The sequence below is a fragment of the Schistocerca americana genome, chromosome 8 (genome assembly GCF_021461395.2).
Source record: "Schistocerca americana isolate TAMUIC-IGC-003095 chromosome 8, iqSchAmer2.1, whole genome shotgun sequence".
NCBI lineage: Eukaryota > Metazoa > Arthropoda > Insecta > Orthoptera > Acrididae > Schistocerca > Schistocerca americana.
The window spans coordinates 471,736,420-471,758,293 of record NC_060126.1 but is presented as its reverse complement, the minus strand read 5'-3'; the positions used below and the strand labels follow the sequence as shown (position 1 = coordinate 471,758,293).

The window sequence follows — 21,874 nt, the reverse complement described above, 5'->3', positions numbered from 1 at the left end:
CTTGATTACTTTTTTTATGGGGAATCCGAACCTGCAATAAAAATGGGTTTTTCAATTTAAGATTTAAAAGTTGCCCCCCGCCCCACCCATGGGGTGGGGGTTGGAGGTTACATGTAGTATCATTTGATGTCCCTTTTTGAGCTTACGAACTTGTCTTACCCACTATTTTTACACGATGTATAGTTTTTGAGATAATCTCAGCCAAAACTTCAGATGGTCCACCCCATATAAATAAATCCACTGCACGACATGGGCATCACATGACATCCTTGTCTTCAACATCTTAATGACATCTAGGGGAGACCTACACACCCACTCAAGAGCATAAAACCATTCTCTGGTTGACTAATAATATTCTCATTTGTGGTGCTTCGAGAATTGCGGAGAAAATTCTAGAGAAACTCATATTTTCACTGTCTCGAACACACATTATTTTAGAGATAAGGGTGGTAAAGTGAACTATATCTAATGCCCCACAATTATGTTTGTACAGGACGGATGTGTATCGGACAGGCAATTGATAAGGCAATTACCCACGTACACAAGGAAAGACATATTATGTAGCAGGTGGGAGACATTAGAAGAGCTAATATCCTTTTTAGATGCACTTGATGCAATAAATAAAGATAGAAATGAGAATGTGCATCAGAATGAGAACCAAAATTACAGGATGAGTAGTAATAATAATAGCTCTAGTAATTTCAAAAGACATAAGACAAATTTGGCTACAGCAAACCGATATAAGCAGAATAAGGGTAATGGAAATTATCAAAAAAGAGACATCCAGCTTCTAATATGGGACCAGTAAATACTCAAGAATTCATACCTGGCAGCAATAGGGCTCCAAATGGAGACATCATAGGGCGATCTGGACCCAGGGCTGGGGCCCAGGTCGTAGAAATACATTAAGAGGCTTACTTATAATGAATATGTTTCATTTACGCATAAAGTACCAACTAAAGAGTGGTTGCTACTAGAAGAACCTAGCATAGCTAGGATTAATCCTAGACCTATTATAGTTGGAAAAGGAGAAGATTCTGAAGTGGACATACTTATTGATTCTGCAGTGAAGTATCACTTATTTCCAGTGGGTTTTTTTCATACATCAAGAACTAACAATAACTTACCTGTATTACCGGTAACAGAGGTATATATACATGGAATAACTGGAACTAAAAGTAAGGTTATTAAATTCGAAACCCAGGTAAATTGTAACATCGGTGAGATTATGTTCCGGCAGACACTACTAGTAATAAAAATATTAATAGAGAGGTATTATTTGGTTCAGATTGGCTGTCGGAGATGAAGGTTATGTTGAATATTGAAGAGAGTTGCCCTTATTTGGGGCTCAGGGAAGATAAACATTGTATTAAGTTTCTAGCAGACAGTTATGTTGAAAAACAAACAACTAATGCCAGAGTTTACGAATAACCGTGACAGCTCAATTGTCACCAGGGATGGAAAACGTAAGTCATGCATTACAATGAGCTGACATTCAAAATAATGTAAATGAATCCCAAATATTAACCAATGACCGGAAAGCAGATTTGGCCAAAATTCTATTAGAATATGAGATGGTATTTTCAGATAATCCAGTTAGTATGTTTAAGATCAAAGATGATACACCATTTTTCTGTAAACCGTATCCGATACCAGTGAGTTTAAAAGGAGCAGGTAAAGAGGAAATAAATAAAATGGTAGATAATAAAATAATAGAATGCAGTACAAGTGTTATAAATAATCCCTTGGTTGTTGTGAAAAAGGCTACAGATGGTGCAGCTCGCACTGGACACACACACCCTGAATAAAGATATAGAAACAGAAAGAGATAGACCAGTGAGTATTGACAAGTTATTATCAAAATTTGAGAAAGCACAGTACTTTAGTTCGATGGACCTGACTGCTGGGTACTGATGGATCTGGTTACATCAAGATTCAAGGAAATATACAGCATTCCTTTTTCATGGAAAATCATATTACTTTAATGTGTTACCATTTGGGCTGAATATCGCAGTATCAGTATTTATACGAGTGCTGGACAAAGCGATAGGTAGAGAATTATTACAGGATTTAATTCTATATGTAGATGATATATTGATAATATCACCCACCTGGAAAGAACATTGTCTAACCTTGAAGAAAACACTGTAAAAATTTAAAGAAAAAGGTATTACAGTAAAATTGTCTAAGTCTCACTTTGCAAGGCAAGAACTAAAACTTTTAGGAGATATCGTAGGTGTACAAGGAATTAAGCCCAATACAGAATGTATAAAGGCCATTAAGGAGTGTCTACTACCTATAAATATAAGACAATTGAAGGGATTTCTTGGAATGGCAGGGTATTATAGACGCTACGTATGAAGTCAAGAGTTGAACGACCATCAACTTTTGCATTTATTATGAAAGGGAGTACCATGGTGTTGGGACCAAGAGGCACAGGAAGCATTTGAAAATGCAAAGTGAGCTCTGTCAGAATCACTGATACTGCACCATCTGTTAATGGGTGAACCATTTAAGATTTCAATCAATGCACCACACTATAGTATAGCCGCAGAGCTATTCCAAGGTGAATGGGGGTTAAATAGCATAGAGCATAGATCAGCAGCTTTTGCTAGCTGAAGTCTTAACAAACATGAATTAAATTATACGGCAAAAGAAAAGGAATTATTAGCCATAGTATGGAGTATACAAAAATTCCAAACACTGATAAGCGGGGCGGAAATATGTGTATATACAGATCACCAAGCTCTGTCATTTCTAATGAATAGCCAGTTGTTACATAGAAGATTAATGCGGTGGATGTTGTTTCCTCAAGAGTATGACATTGAGATCCATTATGTAGAGGGGTCAGAGAACATTGTACCTTGGCTACCAGTAGGCATTCAGAAGAACCTGGTGTAATCTTTGTGATTAATTTTCTAACGTTAGAATATTTATGCAACAAGGTGCAAGAGATAGCTCAGAAAATTACAGAGAACATCCAACACGATCCTTATTTTATGGATATCTTTACTATGTGCATTAGGAAATCGCTCCTGCCTAGTCAAGAGGGAAGGTGGAAAGTTGTGTGTTGGCATTTATGTGCACCAAGTCTAGTGGAAGATGAGTTAGTGTGGTACATTCATAAGGGTTACGGACATTTTGGTGTAAAGAAATGGATTGCACATATGAATAAGTTCTATTATTTTAAAAAACTAGGACATAAAGTGGCATCAGTCATTCAGACTTGTGAGATTTGTCAGAAAGTAAAAGAGGATAACACTCATGTTAAATATGAGATGTATCCAATTATTCCTAAAGTGTTACACGATCTAACCACTGCAGATTTATTTGGACCAATCCCGAAAGGAAGAGGAGGAGTAGCCTACGTTTTTGTCCTCATAGAGTTTTGATTGAAGTATGTTAAATTCTATTCAATTAAAAAGGCAAACACACCAACAGTAATACATTGTCTACAACAATACTTTCTCGAAGTAGGCAAACCAAAATGATTTCTTTCTGATAATGGACCTCATTTTACTAGCAACGAGTTTAGGGAGCTTTTAGCATAGAAAGGGATTTGTCAAGTACTAATATCCAACTATAATCCTTCTTCGAACCCATGTGAAAGAGTTATGAAGGAAATTGGGAAATTATGCCACACTTACTGCCATGAAACCCATACATCATGGGTGACAGAAATTAAAGATTTCAAGCTTATTATAAATGAGTTACACAGATGGTGGAATGAGCTGTGTGATGAAGCAATTGACAATCGACTAAAGGCATGGAAAAAATGGAACAGCAATAAGAAACACGAATACTGGGAAGAGTTTAAGGAAGAAAGGAAAAAGACAGCAAAAATCATCAGATCAGTGAAAAGAAAATATGACAAAGACAGATTAGAAGAAATGGATTCTGATTTCAAAAGGAACAACACTAGAGACTTCTATAAGACTTTCAGAGAAGTTTTAACTGGATTCCAGTCACCAAGTTTACATTTTAAAGATATAAAAAAAAATGGAAATGTCGTGTGGCTAGGGCCTCCCGTCGGGTAGACCGTTCGCCTGGTGCAGGTCTTTCGATTTGACGCCACTTCGGCGACCTGCGCGTCGATGGGGATGAAATGATGATGATTAGGACAACACAACACCCAGTCCCTGAGCGGAGAAAATCTCCGACCCAGCCAGGAATCGAACCCGGGCCCTTAGGATTGACAGTCTGTCACGCTGACCACTCAGCTACCGGGGCGGACATTTTAAAGATAAAAATGGAAAAATGGTTTTAAGCAATAAAGAGAACTGCCAAATCTTAGCTGAATACTTTGAAAATCTATTAAATTGTGAGGAGCCTTATGACAGGTTACAATTTCAAAAACCACAACATGAAAATCCACCGTCGGAACCACCTACAGTAGAAGAAATAGAAAAGATTATCAAAGCATTGAAGAATAACAAAGCAACAGGTGAGGATGGGATAGTGGCAGAAATGTGGAAACTAGGGGGCTTATCCACATGTCAGAAAATTCACAAAGTAATTAAAGACATTTGGACAAAAGGAATCATACCCAGTGACTGGAAACAAGCACTGATCCGCCCTCTCCATAAAAAAGGAGATAAAACAGACACCAACAACTACAGGGGTATATCCTTGTTACCAGTGACATACAAAATACATTCTAAAGCACTTTTAAATAGAATAGAGGAACAAGCAGGACCTAATATAGGAGATTATCAAGCAGGATTTAGAAAAGGTAGATTATGTGCAGAACAGATACTTAATTTAAAAACAATTTTGAGAGTGAGAGCTATACAAAATAAAAATACAGTAGTTACTTTCGTAGACTTCAAGAAGGCCTACGACTCAGTTGACAGACAAACACTATTCCAGATACTTTATGAATCAGGGATAGATGAAAACACCAGAAGACTTGTTGAACAAACGCTCACAGATACAACATCAAGAATTAAGTTTCAAAGCGAAATTTCTGAACCATTCAAAATCAAAACAGGAGTTCGACAAGGTGACGGACTGTCCCCAATTCTCTTTAACTTGGTTTTAGAAAAGTAGTAAAAACATGGGAAAACACATTAAAAAACAGAGGCACAAACGGTATAAGCATGGGCCAAGGAAAGAACAAATTTGAAGTAAAATGTTTAGCCTTTGCGGATGATATGGCATTGATAACTGAAAACCGAACAGACGCAACAGTTATGCTTGATATGTTACACGAGATTGCTGAAAAGACTGGGCTAAAAATATCCTACGAAAAAACCAAGTATATAGAACACAAACATAATACAGAAAAGTTTATGAAAACAAAGTATGGAAAAATTAAAAGAGTTGATAGATTCAAATACCTGGGGGAGTGGATCCAAGCCAATGGACTGGATAACACAACAAATAAAGAAAGAAAAAAAAGTTGGAATTTGCATATAAATTAACACAAAACTACTACAATAAGAAATCAATATCCATACAAGCAAAGATTAAACATTATAATTCAGTTATTAGGACACAAGCAACATATGGATCAGAGTGCCTAACATTGAATAAGAAAGGCGAATTAAGAGAACTAGAAAAAAGAGAGAGAAAAATATTAAGAAAAATACTAGGTCCTGAGAAAAACAAGGAAAACAGGTGGATTAAAAGGAGAAATGAAGACCTATACAAAAATACAGAAAAGATCACAGACACAATGAGGAAGAGACGGCTAAAATTTTATGGACATTTAAAAAGAATGGAAGAAACACGAATTACAAAGAAAATTTTTAATTACGTTAGTAAGCTGAAAAACACCGTAGGATGGATAGAAGCAGTAAAGAAAGACGCCAACAAAATAGGTGCTACAGAAGAAATAATACGTGACAGGAATAACTTTAGGCTACTTATAGAAAACGCAAACTATGAAGAAGATGCGCCAAAACCTCGACCCAAGAGAGTGTGGACAGATGAGCAGAGACGAACAGTTGGCGAGAAAATGAAGAAGTACTGGGAAGAACGGAAGAAAAAGAAACACCATAAGTCTTAAGTTGTATGCGGTCCATAGCTGGCCAAATTCATAATTAAAAAAAAAATAAATGAGTTACCTTATTTATCAACTGGACTAACACCATTAGAAGTAAAAGGTAAACACTCTATAGATGAATCACTTATTAAATGTTTTACATGGCCTGAACAACATACTACTGATTACGAACTGAATCAAACGATAGTTGCTAAGAACTTAGTTAAGAGAGCACAAAAACAAGTAAGTAAGCACAACAAGAAGGCTATAGAACCTCTTTATAAGGTAGATGATCCGGTCTTAGTAAAACATCTTCAGAGTTCTGCCTTGAAGAAATAAATGCATAAATTTTTTCAAAAGTATGTGGGACCTAACTGAGTACAATTGGTGATCCACCCAAAAACTTTATTTTTAGTGGGTCCTACAACTGGAGAAGAAAAAGGAAAATATAATGTTAAAGATATGATGGAGTATTTTCCCCAGGGACTTTAACAATCTGTGTTAACGGGCAGAGTGACGACCGTCGGATCCCGAGTTGGGTTAGGTGTTACTTCCTTGCTTGTTTTCCCACACCAGGTTCTCTTCTAGTCTTATAATACCCTGTATTCTGTTCTCATCCTATTATACTGTCATAGACTTTAGTACTTGTCTTAATGGGGCAAACAGTCAAGTGTGGCAGCAAATCACTGATATCAAGGTCATACTCCTTCTTGTGGAGGTAGATGTAAGTGGTCGTGTCATTATACTCAGTCTTACTTGGTTTACGGGTACTGTAATTCCCCACTGTATATTCACCACAATGAATTGGGTTGTTGTATTGAGTCAAGACTGAAGCATTAGGTAATATATCATAATATATGAATTCGCAGAATGCTCCGCTCTAGTCTCAATGTAAAAGTGATGTGGATGATACGATATGGGGTGTGATGATATAATATATAATATGATATGATATATAGTTTCCATTTATGATGATATGACACATAATATGATATAATTTCTATTTATAATGACAAATAATAAGATATAATATATAATTTCTATTTGTGATGGTATGATACATAATATGATATAATATATGGTTTCTATTTGTGATGATATGATATATAATATGATATGATACATACTCTTTCTTCAGGGACTTCAAAGGTGAAGGTGAGAATGTCCATTCTGCAGGAGACATTTAACATCATACCTCCTCTGGCATCTCACTCAAGTACTGGTGATGTGGGGATCCTGGAGAAGGAGGGTGGGAAGGGTTCCTGACTTTGGGGCTGTCTTCTTTCTCTTCTTTGATCTTTGCAACCATTTCTATTTTTTTCCTTTCTTCCTTCTCTTTTCAGTACCAGTCTATCTTTCCCTCTGTCCATATGCATACATTTCTATATCTGAAGTCCTTCTCAATTTATGTAGTTTTCTATAACCTTCAACTTATTTTACATAAGGTGGCTGAAGAATCAGGCTACACAACTGCACATACGCATCCAAACAGTGAAATGCAAATATGCAAAGAGGGGGAATACAGTTTAAGGTAATGTAACAACCATCATGTGTTGGAGGGGGAAAATTGTGCACATAGGGATGGGTATGCGCATGTGGTCATGTGAGTTGACGGTTCCACATTACATAAAGGTATGTACGGAGGAGTATTCATGGTCATGTACTAGGGTATTGATATAAGTAAGGGCTGAGAGTATTTATGGTTATGACGACAGTATTACATCGTGGTGGCTGTACATTGGTTACAGAGTATAAGGAGGAATATCTTTTGATTCATTACATTACAGCATATACTTAAATGGACAGAAGTCATAGACACACACTAAATAATACTCCCAAGTATGGTGTCTATTGGAAAGTTAGGACTGGAAGAGAAATGGAGGACTCGAAAAGGATTAAAGGAAGTATTGTGAAGTGAGTGTGATGGATATAGCAAGATATTAATTTTTCCAGATAGTTTTGAAACATAGTGTACATAAATTCAGGTAATGAATGAGGAAGCCTACTCATGAAGGTTAAGGAGGGCGCACCCAGAGTTGATTGGATCGATAAGGGCAGATAGGCAGACCCAAGGAAGGCTGCCTATACTGTGCAGGCAGGTGCATGAAGAAGGGGATTGACCTGTACCGTAGTGTATTAGGAATTTATTTAAAGGGGCTTACCTACAAAAACGGAAGGATGTAGTGCATTCATAGTGTCTACCATCAGGTAAGGTATAGGTACTGTGCCTAAAGTAAGAGGACAGTATCGTGACAAAAGTAACACAGTTTGTAGAGATTATTCTGGTATGTTTGAATTCTTGTTCCCACTTGCAGTGTCATGTTTGTGTGAAGATACATGTGTTGAGAAGAACACCTTTATTTACCCAGGGTTCCTCCAAATTGTAATAAATAGTGAACAAATCCATACTCAGAGAAAGTAGGAAGCGAAGTAAGAGCAAATAGCAACATACGGTTGGGTAATGAGCACCTCCATAGTTTACGACTGGAAAGGGAACAGAGAGATCCTTGTCCTTACATAGTTTAAATTAATCCAAAGGTACATGGTATATTAAGTAATCAAGTGTTAAAAGGAAAACTGTTATAACCATATGATGATCACCTGCTTAAAAGCATGATTGTACCTCCCTGGTACACAATACAGCAGTAACTCTGCATGGTGTAGTTTTGACAAATCCTTGGTGGATTTCTGCAGGTATGTGGCAACATATTCATGAGTCACAAGTAACATACTGTCCACTTGCTTGAATGGACCCTGCCAGAATGTGGCAAACTGTGAACTTTACAACACTTTTGTAAAATATGCTGCACAGCACAACACAAATGACATCATTTGCTTCACTATGTGTGGCATTTGGACAGTGCCTTCCATCACAATTTTCCCTGAATTATACAGGTGGGAATGGCCCCTTTATCATGTCCTGTGCTTTTGCAATATCCGTGGCCTACACCCCCTCTCCCTTTAACCTGTTTCCCACTGCTTCACTTTCCTTTTCCCTTCTCTCTTCTGTCCACGCGACTCCTTCCCCAGCCAGATGTACTGCCCTCTCCAACAACTCTTCCTCCTCCCCCCTCCATGTCGATGTTCCCTCTCTCTCTCTCTCTCTCTCTCTCTCTCTATTATCATTAATCAATAATCAGTCTTGCTGTTGTGGTGGGAATGTGTATTTAGGTGCCTGCCTGTGTTTGTGAATGTAGGTACTTTTACTAGAAGAAGAGCCAAGAGCTCGACAGCTAGCATGAATACTGTTTACTTCTATAAGTATCTATGCGCTACACATCAGTCCACTATGAGGGTGTGGTTGCTTTTCCCTCATTGTACATACTCTTCCATCAAGGAACTTTTATTAATGTTTTACACACACATCAAAAAAAGTTTTGCATCACCTCGGTTATGAGATTTCTGGAACCTGTACAGAAAACTGGAATAAAGATCAACATAAGCATCATGTCTGCCATTTTTATTGCTCATGAAAACCACACATTGCATGTTGTACCACCATACAGTGAGACCTTCAGAGTAGTGGTCCAGATTGCTGTACACTCTGGTACTTCTAATACCCAGTCGCACATCCTCTTGCATTGATGCATGCTTGTTTTTGTCGTGGCTTACTATTCATAAGTTCATCAAGCACTGTTGGTCCAGATTGCCCCACTCCTCAACAGCGATTCTGTGTGGATCCCTCAGAGTGGTCCATAAACAGCCATTTTCAATCTACCCAGGCCTGTTCAATAGGGTTCATGTGTGGAGAACATGCTGGCCACTCTAATCGAACTATGTGGTTATCCTGAAGCAAGTCATTCACAAGATGTGCACGATGGGGGTGCGAAATGTCATCCATGACGACGAATGGCTCTCCAATATGCTGCCAATATGGTTTTAATATCGGTCAGAGGATGGCATTTACATATTGTACAGCCATTATGGCACCTTCCATGACCACCAGTGGTGTACTTCGGTGCCACATAATGCCACCCCAAAACATCAAGGAACCTCCACCTTGCTGCATTCACTGACTGTGTGTCTAAGGTGTTCAGCCTGACCAAATTGCCTCCAAACACGTCTCCAACAATTGTCTGGTTGAAGGCATATACAACACTCATCAGTGAAGAGAATGTGATGCCAATCCAGAGTGGTCCATTTGGCATGTTGATGGGTCTATCTGTACCGCACTGCATGGTGTCATCTTGCTATGGACATTGGAAATCAAATTGTGCTTGATGCAGCCTATTGCACACAGTTTGGGTCATAACATGATGTACTGTGGCTGCACGAAAAGCATTTTTCAACACGGTGGCCTTGCCGTCAGGGTTCCTCCGAGCCACAATCCATAGGTAGCGGTCATCCACTGCAGTTGTAACCCTTGGGTGGTCTGAGTGAGGCATGTCATCAACAGTTCCGATCTCTGTGTATCTCCTCTGTGTGTGAACATCACTTGGGTTCACTCCAAGCTGCCTTGACACTTCCCTAGTTGAGAGCCCTTCCTGGCACAAAGTAACAATGTGGACATGATCTAACTGCGGTATTGACTGTCTAGGCATAGTTAAACTACAGACAACATGAGCTGTATACCTCCTTCCTGGTGGAATGAATGGAACTGATTGGCTGTCAGACACCCTCTGTCTAATAGACATGGCTCATGCATGGTTGTTTACATCTTTGGGCGAGTTTAGTGACATCTCTGAACAGTAAAAGAGACTGTGTCTGTGATACAATATCCACAGCCAATGTCTATCTTCAGAAGTTCTGGGAACCAGGGTGATGCAAAACTTTTTGTAATGTGTGCATTTAATATCAGTAATCCTGAAGAAAGCTATAAGAAGAAAATTGTTTGCTTCTGCAGAACTTACTGAATCAAAATACACAAACCCTGAGACCTACTTTTTACACAGTTTTGAGGATGTAATTAATAGTCTGCAGCGTACATCCACAAAATTTTTCCCCATGTATGCCAGTGACACATCAAGGAAGAGAACCACTGGTTAGAAAATGCATGATGGTCTCCCATCCTCCAGAACTACAATTTTTAAAGCTGGTAATCTGGTTCTAGTTGATACTTAGTCTTGTTAGGAGACAGTTGAAATCAGAAAATTCTTTGGTATATATCCTTTGGTATATATTCTTTGGTATATATTTTGTCCCACATGTTGTAGCAGAAAATCACCATCCAAGCAGATAAAAATTAACTTACCTGAAGCCAAAGAAAATGTTGGAATGAAGGAGTGAAAAAAAATCAGTCTTGGCACAAGAAGGAAATTTAAATATTTATTATTTTCAGGAAAGGTATTTCAGATTTAAAGGAGGACAGGAGTCTCTCACAAAATCCATAATTTTTGCAGATATAGATTTATACTGCAACATCATCAGTGCATTACCAGAAAAGTCATGCAGGTACCATCGTGTTAGAGCATAAACTTTTGACAAATAACATTAGTCTATACATGGCAGAAATAATCATTGTGTCTACCACGTAAAGGCTAGTGTCATTTGTCACAAGTTAGGCTCCGACATATTGGTACCTGTATCACCCTTCTAGTGATAGATCAGTGATGACTAAATTATAGTCTGCAATAAATTACTAATTTTGTGATTGACTGCTATCATTCTTCAAATCTGAATATTCAACTGTCACTGTGGCCACAGGCATCCATTGGATTCCAAATTAGTTAAGGTACATTAAGCTAATTGGATGGTTACTGGATCCTCACTTACTCTTGTAACTTTTGTATGTTGTTTGTGTGAGTTTATTACTGATCATATAACTCAATTACATATACAGTTCCTGAGTGCCATTCTTTCTGATAATTTGATTGAAAATCTTTAAAGTGCAGCATTTCTTTAACTTCAGTCATTTTGTTCAGTGTCAATGTCTTAAACCTTTATATTAATGTCAGATCATAAACTGTCATGATTTTAAGCCATTAAGTTTTGCAACTACATGTACTAAGAGCATGTGACGTGACAACCCAGTACATGGATAAACTGCATCCCATTGGAGAGCAGCAAGGTAATTTAACAATTTTACATACTTTCATTTTAATTATGATTCACAAATTTTTCTTAATATATAGTGATCCATTTTCTGTGGAAGTAGAGTAGCAGCAGTAGGTCATTCTTATATTACTGTGATTTCTTAAACCCTACAATTTCCATTTTTGACACTGTAACTTTAATGCCATGTTCAAAATACTATGAATTTTTTGTCACTTACAAAGTGTTACTCAAATAACTTATATATCTAATCACAGATAAATAACTGATTTAGAATTTTGATTTTCTTTTTTTTTTTTTTTTGCTTACTGTGAAGACGGAAACACTGACTTACAAGTTGTTTAGCGCATCGATGTCTTGTCATTTATAAACAGAAGACAAAGAAACTAAGAGTACTTGAAGTGTCTTTTTATTATTTATAAAATCTGAAAATGACTTTAAACATTAATATGCACTCTGAACAATGCACAACCACAAGCTAATATATCAATGGGGGCTGTGGACTTGGGATGCTACATTACTACTGAAGAACCCAGTTAATGTCAGTTGCAGTGAACAATAGGTAGATCTCAAGTACATATAATTTTTTTAATAATAATAACTTCTTCCCATAAATGTAGTGTTTTGCACCTTTGTATGCTTTATAACAGGAAAGTTATTACTTTCTGCAGAAAATTAACTCTTGCCTAGAATGAAATGCTTCACACTGTAGCAAAACATACATCGTTATGAAACTTCCTGGCAGATTAAAACTGTATTCCAATGCTTGATTCAAATTTGAAACCTTGCCTCTAGTGGATAATAGTTTTATAAAGCTATCATTTCATATGTAATTACCTGCCACATTGGTTACAATACGGTCAGGTTCAGCATGCAGTTATAATCTGTCATGAAGTTTTTATTTGTATCTCTCCATGGAACCACATAGTAGAAGTATTATAAGTGCATCAGAAGTAAACAAGCAACTAGCAATTGTAGTGTTAGAGGGAAACCATCTAAGAAAGGTATACACTGATTTGTTCTACTTAGCATGAAGTTATGGAATTATAATTGAGAAGTTCAATTTCTGAGTTGATGCAAGAGTTAGAGAAACTGAAATAAATGATAGATGATTCAACTGAGGTATTGTGTTAAAAATTGTATAGATTCAGAGTGATGAAAAGGAGCCTCATAGACTATTAATAGTACACTGTTGGAAACACACACACTGTTGGAAACACACAGTATGAGAATTGACCTCAAATTAGAGCAAAAAAAAAAAAAAAAAAAAAAAAAAAAAAAAAAAAAAAAAAACACATCCCTGTTGATGAGGGAGGCTATCTATATTTTGTATATCAGAATACTTTTTGCTGTTTTGAAGCTTTCATTTTAAGTGTTAGTACTGTGAAGCCTGCTTCTCCTGCCTCCTGATTTATGTTTGTGTCTTTTACCATTGATGTATGACTGACAGCAGGATGTGCAGTTAATCAGTGACCACACACTGTGAAGCCAAAGTGATAAATACTCATCACAGTAATCATGTCAGTGAAAAGTGCTGTCAACACTGGTAGATCTCAGTGTTCTAGAATCTGTGACACTATAATTCTGTTACATTTCACAAACTCGAAATTGAATAGAATGACTTTGCTGGTAAGAAGGCTCTCAGAAAAACTAATGATAATTTTCCCTTATTTATTAAGATTATGTTAGACTTGCTGTTTGTTACAGCTGTGTGAAATATAACAGCTACTGTAAAGCTATGACCTTATCATGTGATGCAGCTTTTGGTGTCAATTACAGACATTCCTGCAGGAAACTCTTCCAAGAGCTGAGAATACTCACAACAGTATCTCAGTACATTTTCTATCTCATGTGTTTCTTGTGTAAAAACCATTCCCTTTTTGAAATGAACAGCATGTATCATAACTATGATACTTGGGTAAAAAATGATCTACATCTTGAACAAAAGAATCTAAGTATGGTACAAAAAGGAGTAGACTGCTCTTGCGTAAAAATATTTAATGCTCTCCCTCAGACAATAAAAATGTCAGTTACTGATCCACCTACTTTTAAAGATCGACTTAAACAATATCTTCTAAGTAAAACCATTTACTCACTGGACGAATTTATGTTTCAGAATATGTGAATTGATTTTGATCTATTGTAAATCTGTTCAATGTAATTTGTAACTTTTTTACAAAAAACAATTCTTGTAAACATTTTTTTCTGTGTAATATATTATTCATTGTACAACCTATTATTATAAACAGATGTCTCAAATCTATGTAAATGACACGTTCTACACCCAAGCAATTTATCGCTAATGGGTCTACAGAATGTGAATGAAATAAATAAATAAATGACACTTTCAAGATATGTTTACAGGAGTGCCAATACAGATTTTAACTACTTGTCTGTGATACTCACGAATGGGAGACGGTAACTGCATTTGAACCCTTCATCTGGCACTTATATAATACACATTTTCCACTGGCTTGTTTTGAACCTCCAATCTCTAATGTGTCTGACGTCTCAGGTATGGGACACTTTGGGCCAGATGCTGCAGAACATGAATATCAGATATTAGTACATGCTGCCTGTGATGCCAAGTATGCTGCATTCATACTAAATGCATGGTTTTAGGGTATATACTTGCACCTTAAGTATTCACTTGCATCTTACCACATGTCATATAGAAGTAATAAGGCTATAATTATATTAACAGTAATATTATCATGAAAAAGTCAAGGAAATATACATGGTGTCCAGACTAGAAGTAAACAGAAACAAATCCTCATAATGAAAGAACTCAACATTTTATATATATATATTTGCAGTCAATAGAGACACTCTCCAAGATGTGATCCTCTCCATTTCATGAACAGTGCAGATTCCATGGCTCATGTGTGCCAGTGATTAAGCACACCTTTCCCAAGATGTTGATGAACTATACGGCTCAACAGATGGCTCTCGACATCATTTTCCAGCAGGGTCTGGCTCACCACTCTATCATGGCAATATTATCTCATTTCTCCATGGCACATTTCCTTAGCATTGAATTGGAAAGGGTGGGGAGGGGGGAGTCCCACTGCCTGGCCCCCTTGGTCTTCCAGTCTGACTCCAATGGATTTTATTGCTTGGAGGTTTATCATGGACATTGTTTACAGGATAAAGGCTCAAGATTTGGTTAATTTGAGACAGTGGATCTACGCCAAAGTTGAGGCCATAACGCTCGGCATGCTTATAAACAAGTTTTGAACTACCAACAGTGTCCACACTGAACTGTATCATCATGCATAAAAATATTTAGCCTCCTGTGTCCAATGTTGGACAAATAAAGTTACAAGCCTTTATAGGTACTGAAATGTAAACAAATGTTTTTGTATACCTCTAGCCTGAATACCCTGTATAATGTAATTAAAATGGCAAGTTCACAATATCATCTTACCTATTTTCTTTTCTAAAATAGCAAATATGAATAAAATAATGCCAGGACTAGAAGAAACATCTAAAAATATTTCAGTGGTTTAACTTTAGTGTGTCAGGTACATGTTTTCATGTGTGTCCAACAACTTAACATAGCATACTAAAACTCCTCCAGTGACATCTATAGTGGAGTGTATGAGTGAACTGAAGAACCTTTGATGGTTAGTTTGTTCAGTGCCATTGAACAGTTGAATTAACATGAAATGAATTACAGGTTTGTTATAACACCATTAGTTAGAATGTAACTTAAATTAACCATTAAAACTATAATATTTCAAATTCATATTTCAGTCAATTCTGTTATTTTAAGTAAAAAATGTACATCCATGCCTTCTTTCCATTTTATACTAATTTCAATAGAATATATGCAATTTATTTTGGGTACCAATGACATAAAACTGCATTTGCAGCCAAATCAATAGCAGTAATAATGGAGGTCCAAATAGCAGTCTCACCAAAAATATCAATACCGCTTGCAGATAAGAAGCTGGTGATCACAATACTCAGCTGCCATCTTCATCTTTTACTAAAGTGTTCTCAAACAATCACATCAGTCTGACCATATAAACTGTCCTGCAGGAGAAACAAAAAAGGCTGTTGTTCATATCTCAAAAAGGCCTACAAGAATTCTACAAAGAAGTGATAATTTCTATGGCTACTAGTCTACAAGAAATTCCGTTGACTACCACATTTTAAATCAAACATCAAACAAAGCTACATCCCTGTGCAATACAAGCTGTTCTGTGTGTGTCATTACAGAAAAATCAGCATCAGCATCAGGGATAGGGAAAGTACAAAGTAGAAAAGGGCCACAACAGCAGAACATACAATCAGAAAGAATAGCATAAACAACAACATCTAGATCAGCAGATAAGGGAACTGAACCTGCTGTTGCAGAGGGAACTACGCATTCTGGGGAATGGAGTGAAATTCCATCAGAGGAAGAGGACACAGAAATAGATGAAACAAGATCATGTGCGGATGCCAGCGTATCTATTTCAGCAACAGAAGAAGGCATTACATCTGACAGAATAACTTGAGTCACCTGCAAGACTGTGAGGTCATTGTCCAGGAGATACAGAACTGCAGCAACTAGCCAGGATTTTAGATGATGACACATGACAAGAACTCACAGATGAAACACCAAGCTAACACACAGTCGAAAACAAGTACAAGTAAGTTTCAGAGCACAAAATTAAATTAAAATTTTGTTGTGTTTTGTCAGAATGTGCATTTACTATCAAGTAAAGATGATGATCTTCAAGTACTGTTAGAAAGTTAATTTAAAAAAAAAAAAAAACGTAATTTTTCTGTTCAACACAAGAAAACTCCTGGTGGTTGTTTTTTCACACATTACGCACTGGGCAGTAAGTTTTGTCAAAATAATTACAAATAAGGTGATTGTTGTGCCTATGTAAGAAAAAAATATTCATTTCCCTGAATAAATAGTTAAAGATAAAGATGCAGAGGTATCATGAATAGAAATATTCGACCCAAGAATAGCTGTAGTTTGTTTGTACAGAGCGCCAGCTGGTGACATGCTGGGTAGTATTAGTATCCTAAGAGCTTCAAATGCTGGCCTATATAATCCCTCCATTTAAGGTCAGCTATCATTCCTGTTGCTCTGTTTTTTTTTAATTTGGATATTTTGTTAATGATTGTTTTGGAAGTGAATCCCCACAAAATTATGCCATACTTAATGCAGAATGAATCAGAGCAAAATATATCATTTTCATATTTGTGTGTTTTAGGGAGCTGAGTTGTGCAGCACATAAAGGTTTGGGTTCAGTATTCTGCTTACATATTCTATATGCTTATGCTAATTTATACTTTTATCAGTCATTATTCCAAGGAGTTTCATATATTTTGAGTTTTGTGTAATGCACTTAACTATACTAATGTTGATATCTTCACTGTGTTGAATTTTTTGTTTTGAAATTTTGACAAAGTGTTTCAGTAATATTGTTAAGCAGATTTATTTCAGTAAGTTTTTAGATAGTACCATTTACCTCCAAGTTGACTTATATATCTAGATTTTTCTGTATCTTTATCCTTTGAAAAGCTACATTATATCATCTGCGTAAGTAACTATATTGTCATAATTAACAATGTTGGGATGTCATTTGTGTATGATACGAGAAGTAGTGGACCAAGAATGGACCCCTTTGTGGCAGAAGTGTAGAGTTTTCATTTCAGATCTAAATTTCTCTCCTGATGTTTCTGTCAGTTCTGTTTATTGGATCTTGCTTGTTAGGTACGAAAGGACCTAATCTCCTGTGTACCATTTTGAACTATATGAAGTTTTATGGTTTACACAGTCAGATGCCTTTGTTACACACACAAAAACTAATACACATTTAATTGTTGAGTCTAATTTTGATTATGACATTCTCAATTAAATCTATGACTGCATCTATGGCACATTTTTTTCTGGAAGTCAATTTTGTTTGTATTGATTAGCTCATATTTCATCAGAAGTGCAGTGAGAGGCAAACTGATGTAATCTTGCACCATTGGCAGATCTGTCAAAAGTTGGATTATGCAACTTTGATAGGAAAATTATTAGTAAAGTGGCTCATCTTATGTCACAGAAGTCACAAAAGTTATAAGTAGGAGAGACAGACCGTTGTATAGATGAGAATGTGTCAGGGCTTGGCCAAGATTGGACCTGTCAGATGGCAGTCCACATTAGTTACATCATCAGCCTTGTATTAGTTTGTTTGATGTTTATTAAGTCTGAATAAGTACATTTTGGTGGTGACAACACCTACAAACTTAATTAAATGAAGATTTTTATGGTGCATCTTGTGTCATCAATCAACCAAATGTAAGTAAGTTGGATGATGCTTATTATGTTGTTGACTATCAAGTCAGTGTTGCTATAGATTGTTACTGGTGTCTGTCAGGTAGCAACCAAGGGGTTAACATACTTTGTATCTTGGAAAAATTGTGTGAGTTATTGTCAGCAGTTCCAAAACTATCCTGGCAGTTCAAGTCCAAGTCCCACACGGCGGAACAGCAGAGTGTTTGTAATGGTACGTGCAAGTAGCTAATTCATTAGAGCAGAAATGTCTTGTCCAGCAGAATTTCCAATTTTGCAAGCTCTGAGAATTCTGAAGAGTGCTTATCATGTTCTAACACGTCCACATCAACATAATTGAAGGATAAAGAGGGTCAATAATATCTTTGATTTCACCAGATTACTTTGCACTTTTTTTAATGGTGTACTGACCATTTGCAGAGCACGGTTGTTTTCCAGTAAAGTTCAGACAGATTCACATATTCGAGTGCACTGTAAGAACAGCTACATCACAGGTAAGGGTAGGCAGGTTAGCAGACCAAGAATGTGCAGCTGAACTTCAAGTACGCAGCATCAGAATATAACCTTGTGTTGTAACTAAGTCATGCAGTGCTACTGGACCAACGTTTTTCATCCCAGGCAGGTTCTTCAAAACTGTGTTGCAGAAATAAGTTATTGGCTTGTTATTTCTCTTGCTATAAAAGGGTGTATTTACAGTGGTATAATAATTTATCTGTGCAGTTTTCTGGATGACAGGTTTTATTCTATCTAACTGCAAATTGCTCAACCACATCAAGTTCATAAGTGAGAGGAAGTAAACCACATTCCAAATTGGAGCACTGTGATGCCAAGTATCAGTATGGAATATTGCTGTGGAAAGAGTAAGACAGTAGCAAAGTTGTTGTGATTTCTCAACATGTATTGTGGGTTCAGGAAGAAACCCTGGAAACCCACAGCTTGTGATTTTGGTCCATTGCTTTTGACAGCAGTGAATCGGAAAATGAAATCACCCAGCACCTTAACTGGACATAGATAAGATCAGCGTTTTAGTTGTGAAGCATATCAGTGGGAGGTCTGGACATTGATGCAAGAAATGAACTGAAAATGGCATCATGCAACTTCTCACAGTGCGGCAGCAGCCTCACCATTGCCACAAAGTTGGCCAATGCAGCAAGAAGTGGCATACTGCAGCATCCTGCAAGAGCTAAAGTCTCAAGTTATTTTCCAGCTGTTGTACTTCAGAAAAGACTGGATGATAGTAATAAAAACTAAGCATATTCCAGTTCATGGGGTGAAGTATAAGGAATTTCCCCAACTTCAGAAAAGAGTGGATGATAGTAATAAAAACTAAGCATATTCCAGTTCATGGGGTGAAGTTAAAGGAATTTCCCCAACTGGGGATATTTGGCCTCCAAGTTCCACATATTTTCAGTTTACACCACTGTGGGTGACTTGTGTGTTGATGGTGATGAAACAATGATGAGAACAACTCAACGTCAAGCCCCGAGTTGAGAAAAAATTCTGACCAGACCAGGAATTGAACCCAAGACCACTCCATGGCAGTCAGACATGCTGAACACTCACGAGATGAACAGTGGAAGAATCTACTGCCATTGTTGTACTTGATCTGAGTGATTTGGTGTCTACTCGCCCTGTTGATACTTGGGCAAAGAATGATTCAATAGTGGAGCAAGTGCCTTCACATGTCAAGTGTGATGGTCACAATATTTTATTGTTGTCATTACTTGAGACTCTAAGTAATCTCAAGTCCAAATTCTGGGACTTGTAACGTTCCCTGGCAAACTCGCACTATTGATAAACTAAAATTTAATTGTACCATATACGCCGCTATGAAGCAATTTGTATATACTGAAATTATTTAGCAAAAAATTATTATTTAATTTTGTGTAAAGGACATTCGTTATTATTGTAATACTTTCTGTAGTAATATTCTCAATGTATTTAGAATGGTAATATTTCTATACTCATAATGTAATTGCGAAATGAGTCAATATCTGCGATAACAAAAATGTAAAATTCAGCCACAGAGGAAAATAATGTTGTAAGATTACAAAGAGATGTTAATGGTCAGCAGTAGTATAAAAACCACCACGTAGTGTGTATTCTTTGTCGTTTCCCTGTAGAGCTAAACGTGAGAGGAACCTGTGATGTAGCACTTTATGAATGGGTAGACTTCTTTTGTCTGTATCTAGATTTAGCCGCCATTAGAGAAGAAATTACAAACTAATGTAAGTTGAATTATTGTTGTGGTCTAAATACATTATAATCTATCAAAAGTGTGTATTATTAGTTTAAATTAGCTTGCCCATGTCATCTATAATATTTCTTTAAAGAATTTTCAGCATTTTTAGCAGTGTTGCTGGGCTGTGCCGCGACCGAACGATTTGCAGCGGCGGCACATTTAAAAAATTGTCCCGATAGGAAAAATTAACCAAACCCGTAAATCGGGAGCAGATAAAAATTAGCAGTGAATTGAGAAAATGTTTTTCTTTTACAGCGATCCTGAGACTGACGGAATTTATTATTAGTTTCACATTTGTGCATTCATAGGCGGATAGTTAACGTTGGAATTTAACAATTTTGGTTCTTTCAAATAACTTAAATGTATAGTGAAGAGTATTTTATCAGTGATAATTAAACATCGGCTTGTCAATATTTAACCATTTTCTGCTAATAGAGACAGTCTTGTGTTCCATAGCTAATGCCGGGAAAGAATTCAGTAAATCTTTGAAAAAAACCACTGCATTTAGAAAATGTGTGCCAATGCAGAAATATATAAAGGATTTAATTCCCAACTAAATATTCTTAATCAGTTAATATGAATTCACGTAATTTTAAATGTACTTAATTCTGTGTAAATGAATTTTTATTACCACACGTAAATAAGAGGTCCTACAACAAAGTTCGTACGTACAGAAGGAAAGAAAGGTAAATTAACTAAAAAACAAATATTTGAAGAAAAGGTAACTGTTGATTATGATTATGATGATTATTCTTATTTTCTTTTTCTTTTTAATGTAATTTCATTAAATTGGCGCCCAACGTGGGGCATGAATATGCAGTGGCCACAAAATACCCATGAGATAACTAGGGAATTATTGTAGTCGAACTTTGTTGGAGAACAACTAATATTTTTTCATGTATTGTACGTATTGCCTAACCAATATTGTGTGGTAATACCTGTATATGATTTTTTGCATGAGAACATTATATACCCAGAGGCAAGCTGAAGAAGAGAGCTCATTATATCGAAAAATTAATTACCTACCACAATACCAGGGGGCAGCTGCACCCAAGATTGATCACCATAAGGTAAAGCTATAGTGTAGTAGTCCTGTGGGTAGTAAAGTAGCCTCAGTGCAGTGTTCTCAGATCATTAGTGGTGTGCTTGTTGTTAGTGTTCTTTTTTAAAAATAACAGAACATTTGAGTAGTTAGTCATTGTAGTATATAATAAGTGTGTTTCAACAAATGACCATTTCTTGTGTGATTATGTCAGTGAAACCTGAGTGTTAGGATATTTAGTTCAGATTTTGTTTCTTTTGTTGACTGTGGTTAGATTGCGTAATCAGAAAGATATAAACATGGATAATGAACAACAGTTAGCAAGAA

General features: G+C 36.6%; 1 protein-coding gene across 1 annotated transcript in view; it reads right to left on the bottom strand.

Moving 5' to 3' along the window:
• Positions 1-21,874, bottom strand: part of LOC124545993 (venom peptide HsVx1-like) — a 135,928-nt gene that overhangs the window by 59,917 nt on the left and 54,137 nt on the right. Inside the window, exon 2 of the mRNA XM_047124961.1 lies at positions 14,384-14,516. Coding sequence (XP_046980917.1) covers positions 14,384-14,516 — 133 coding nt within the window. The remainder of the gene's footprint in view (positions 1-14,383; positions 14,517-21,874) is intronic.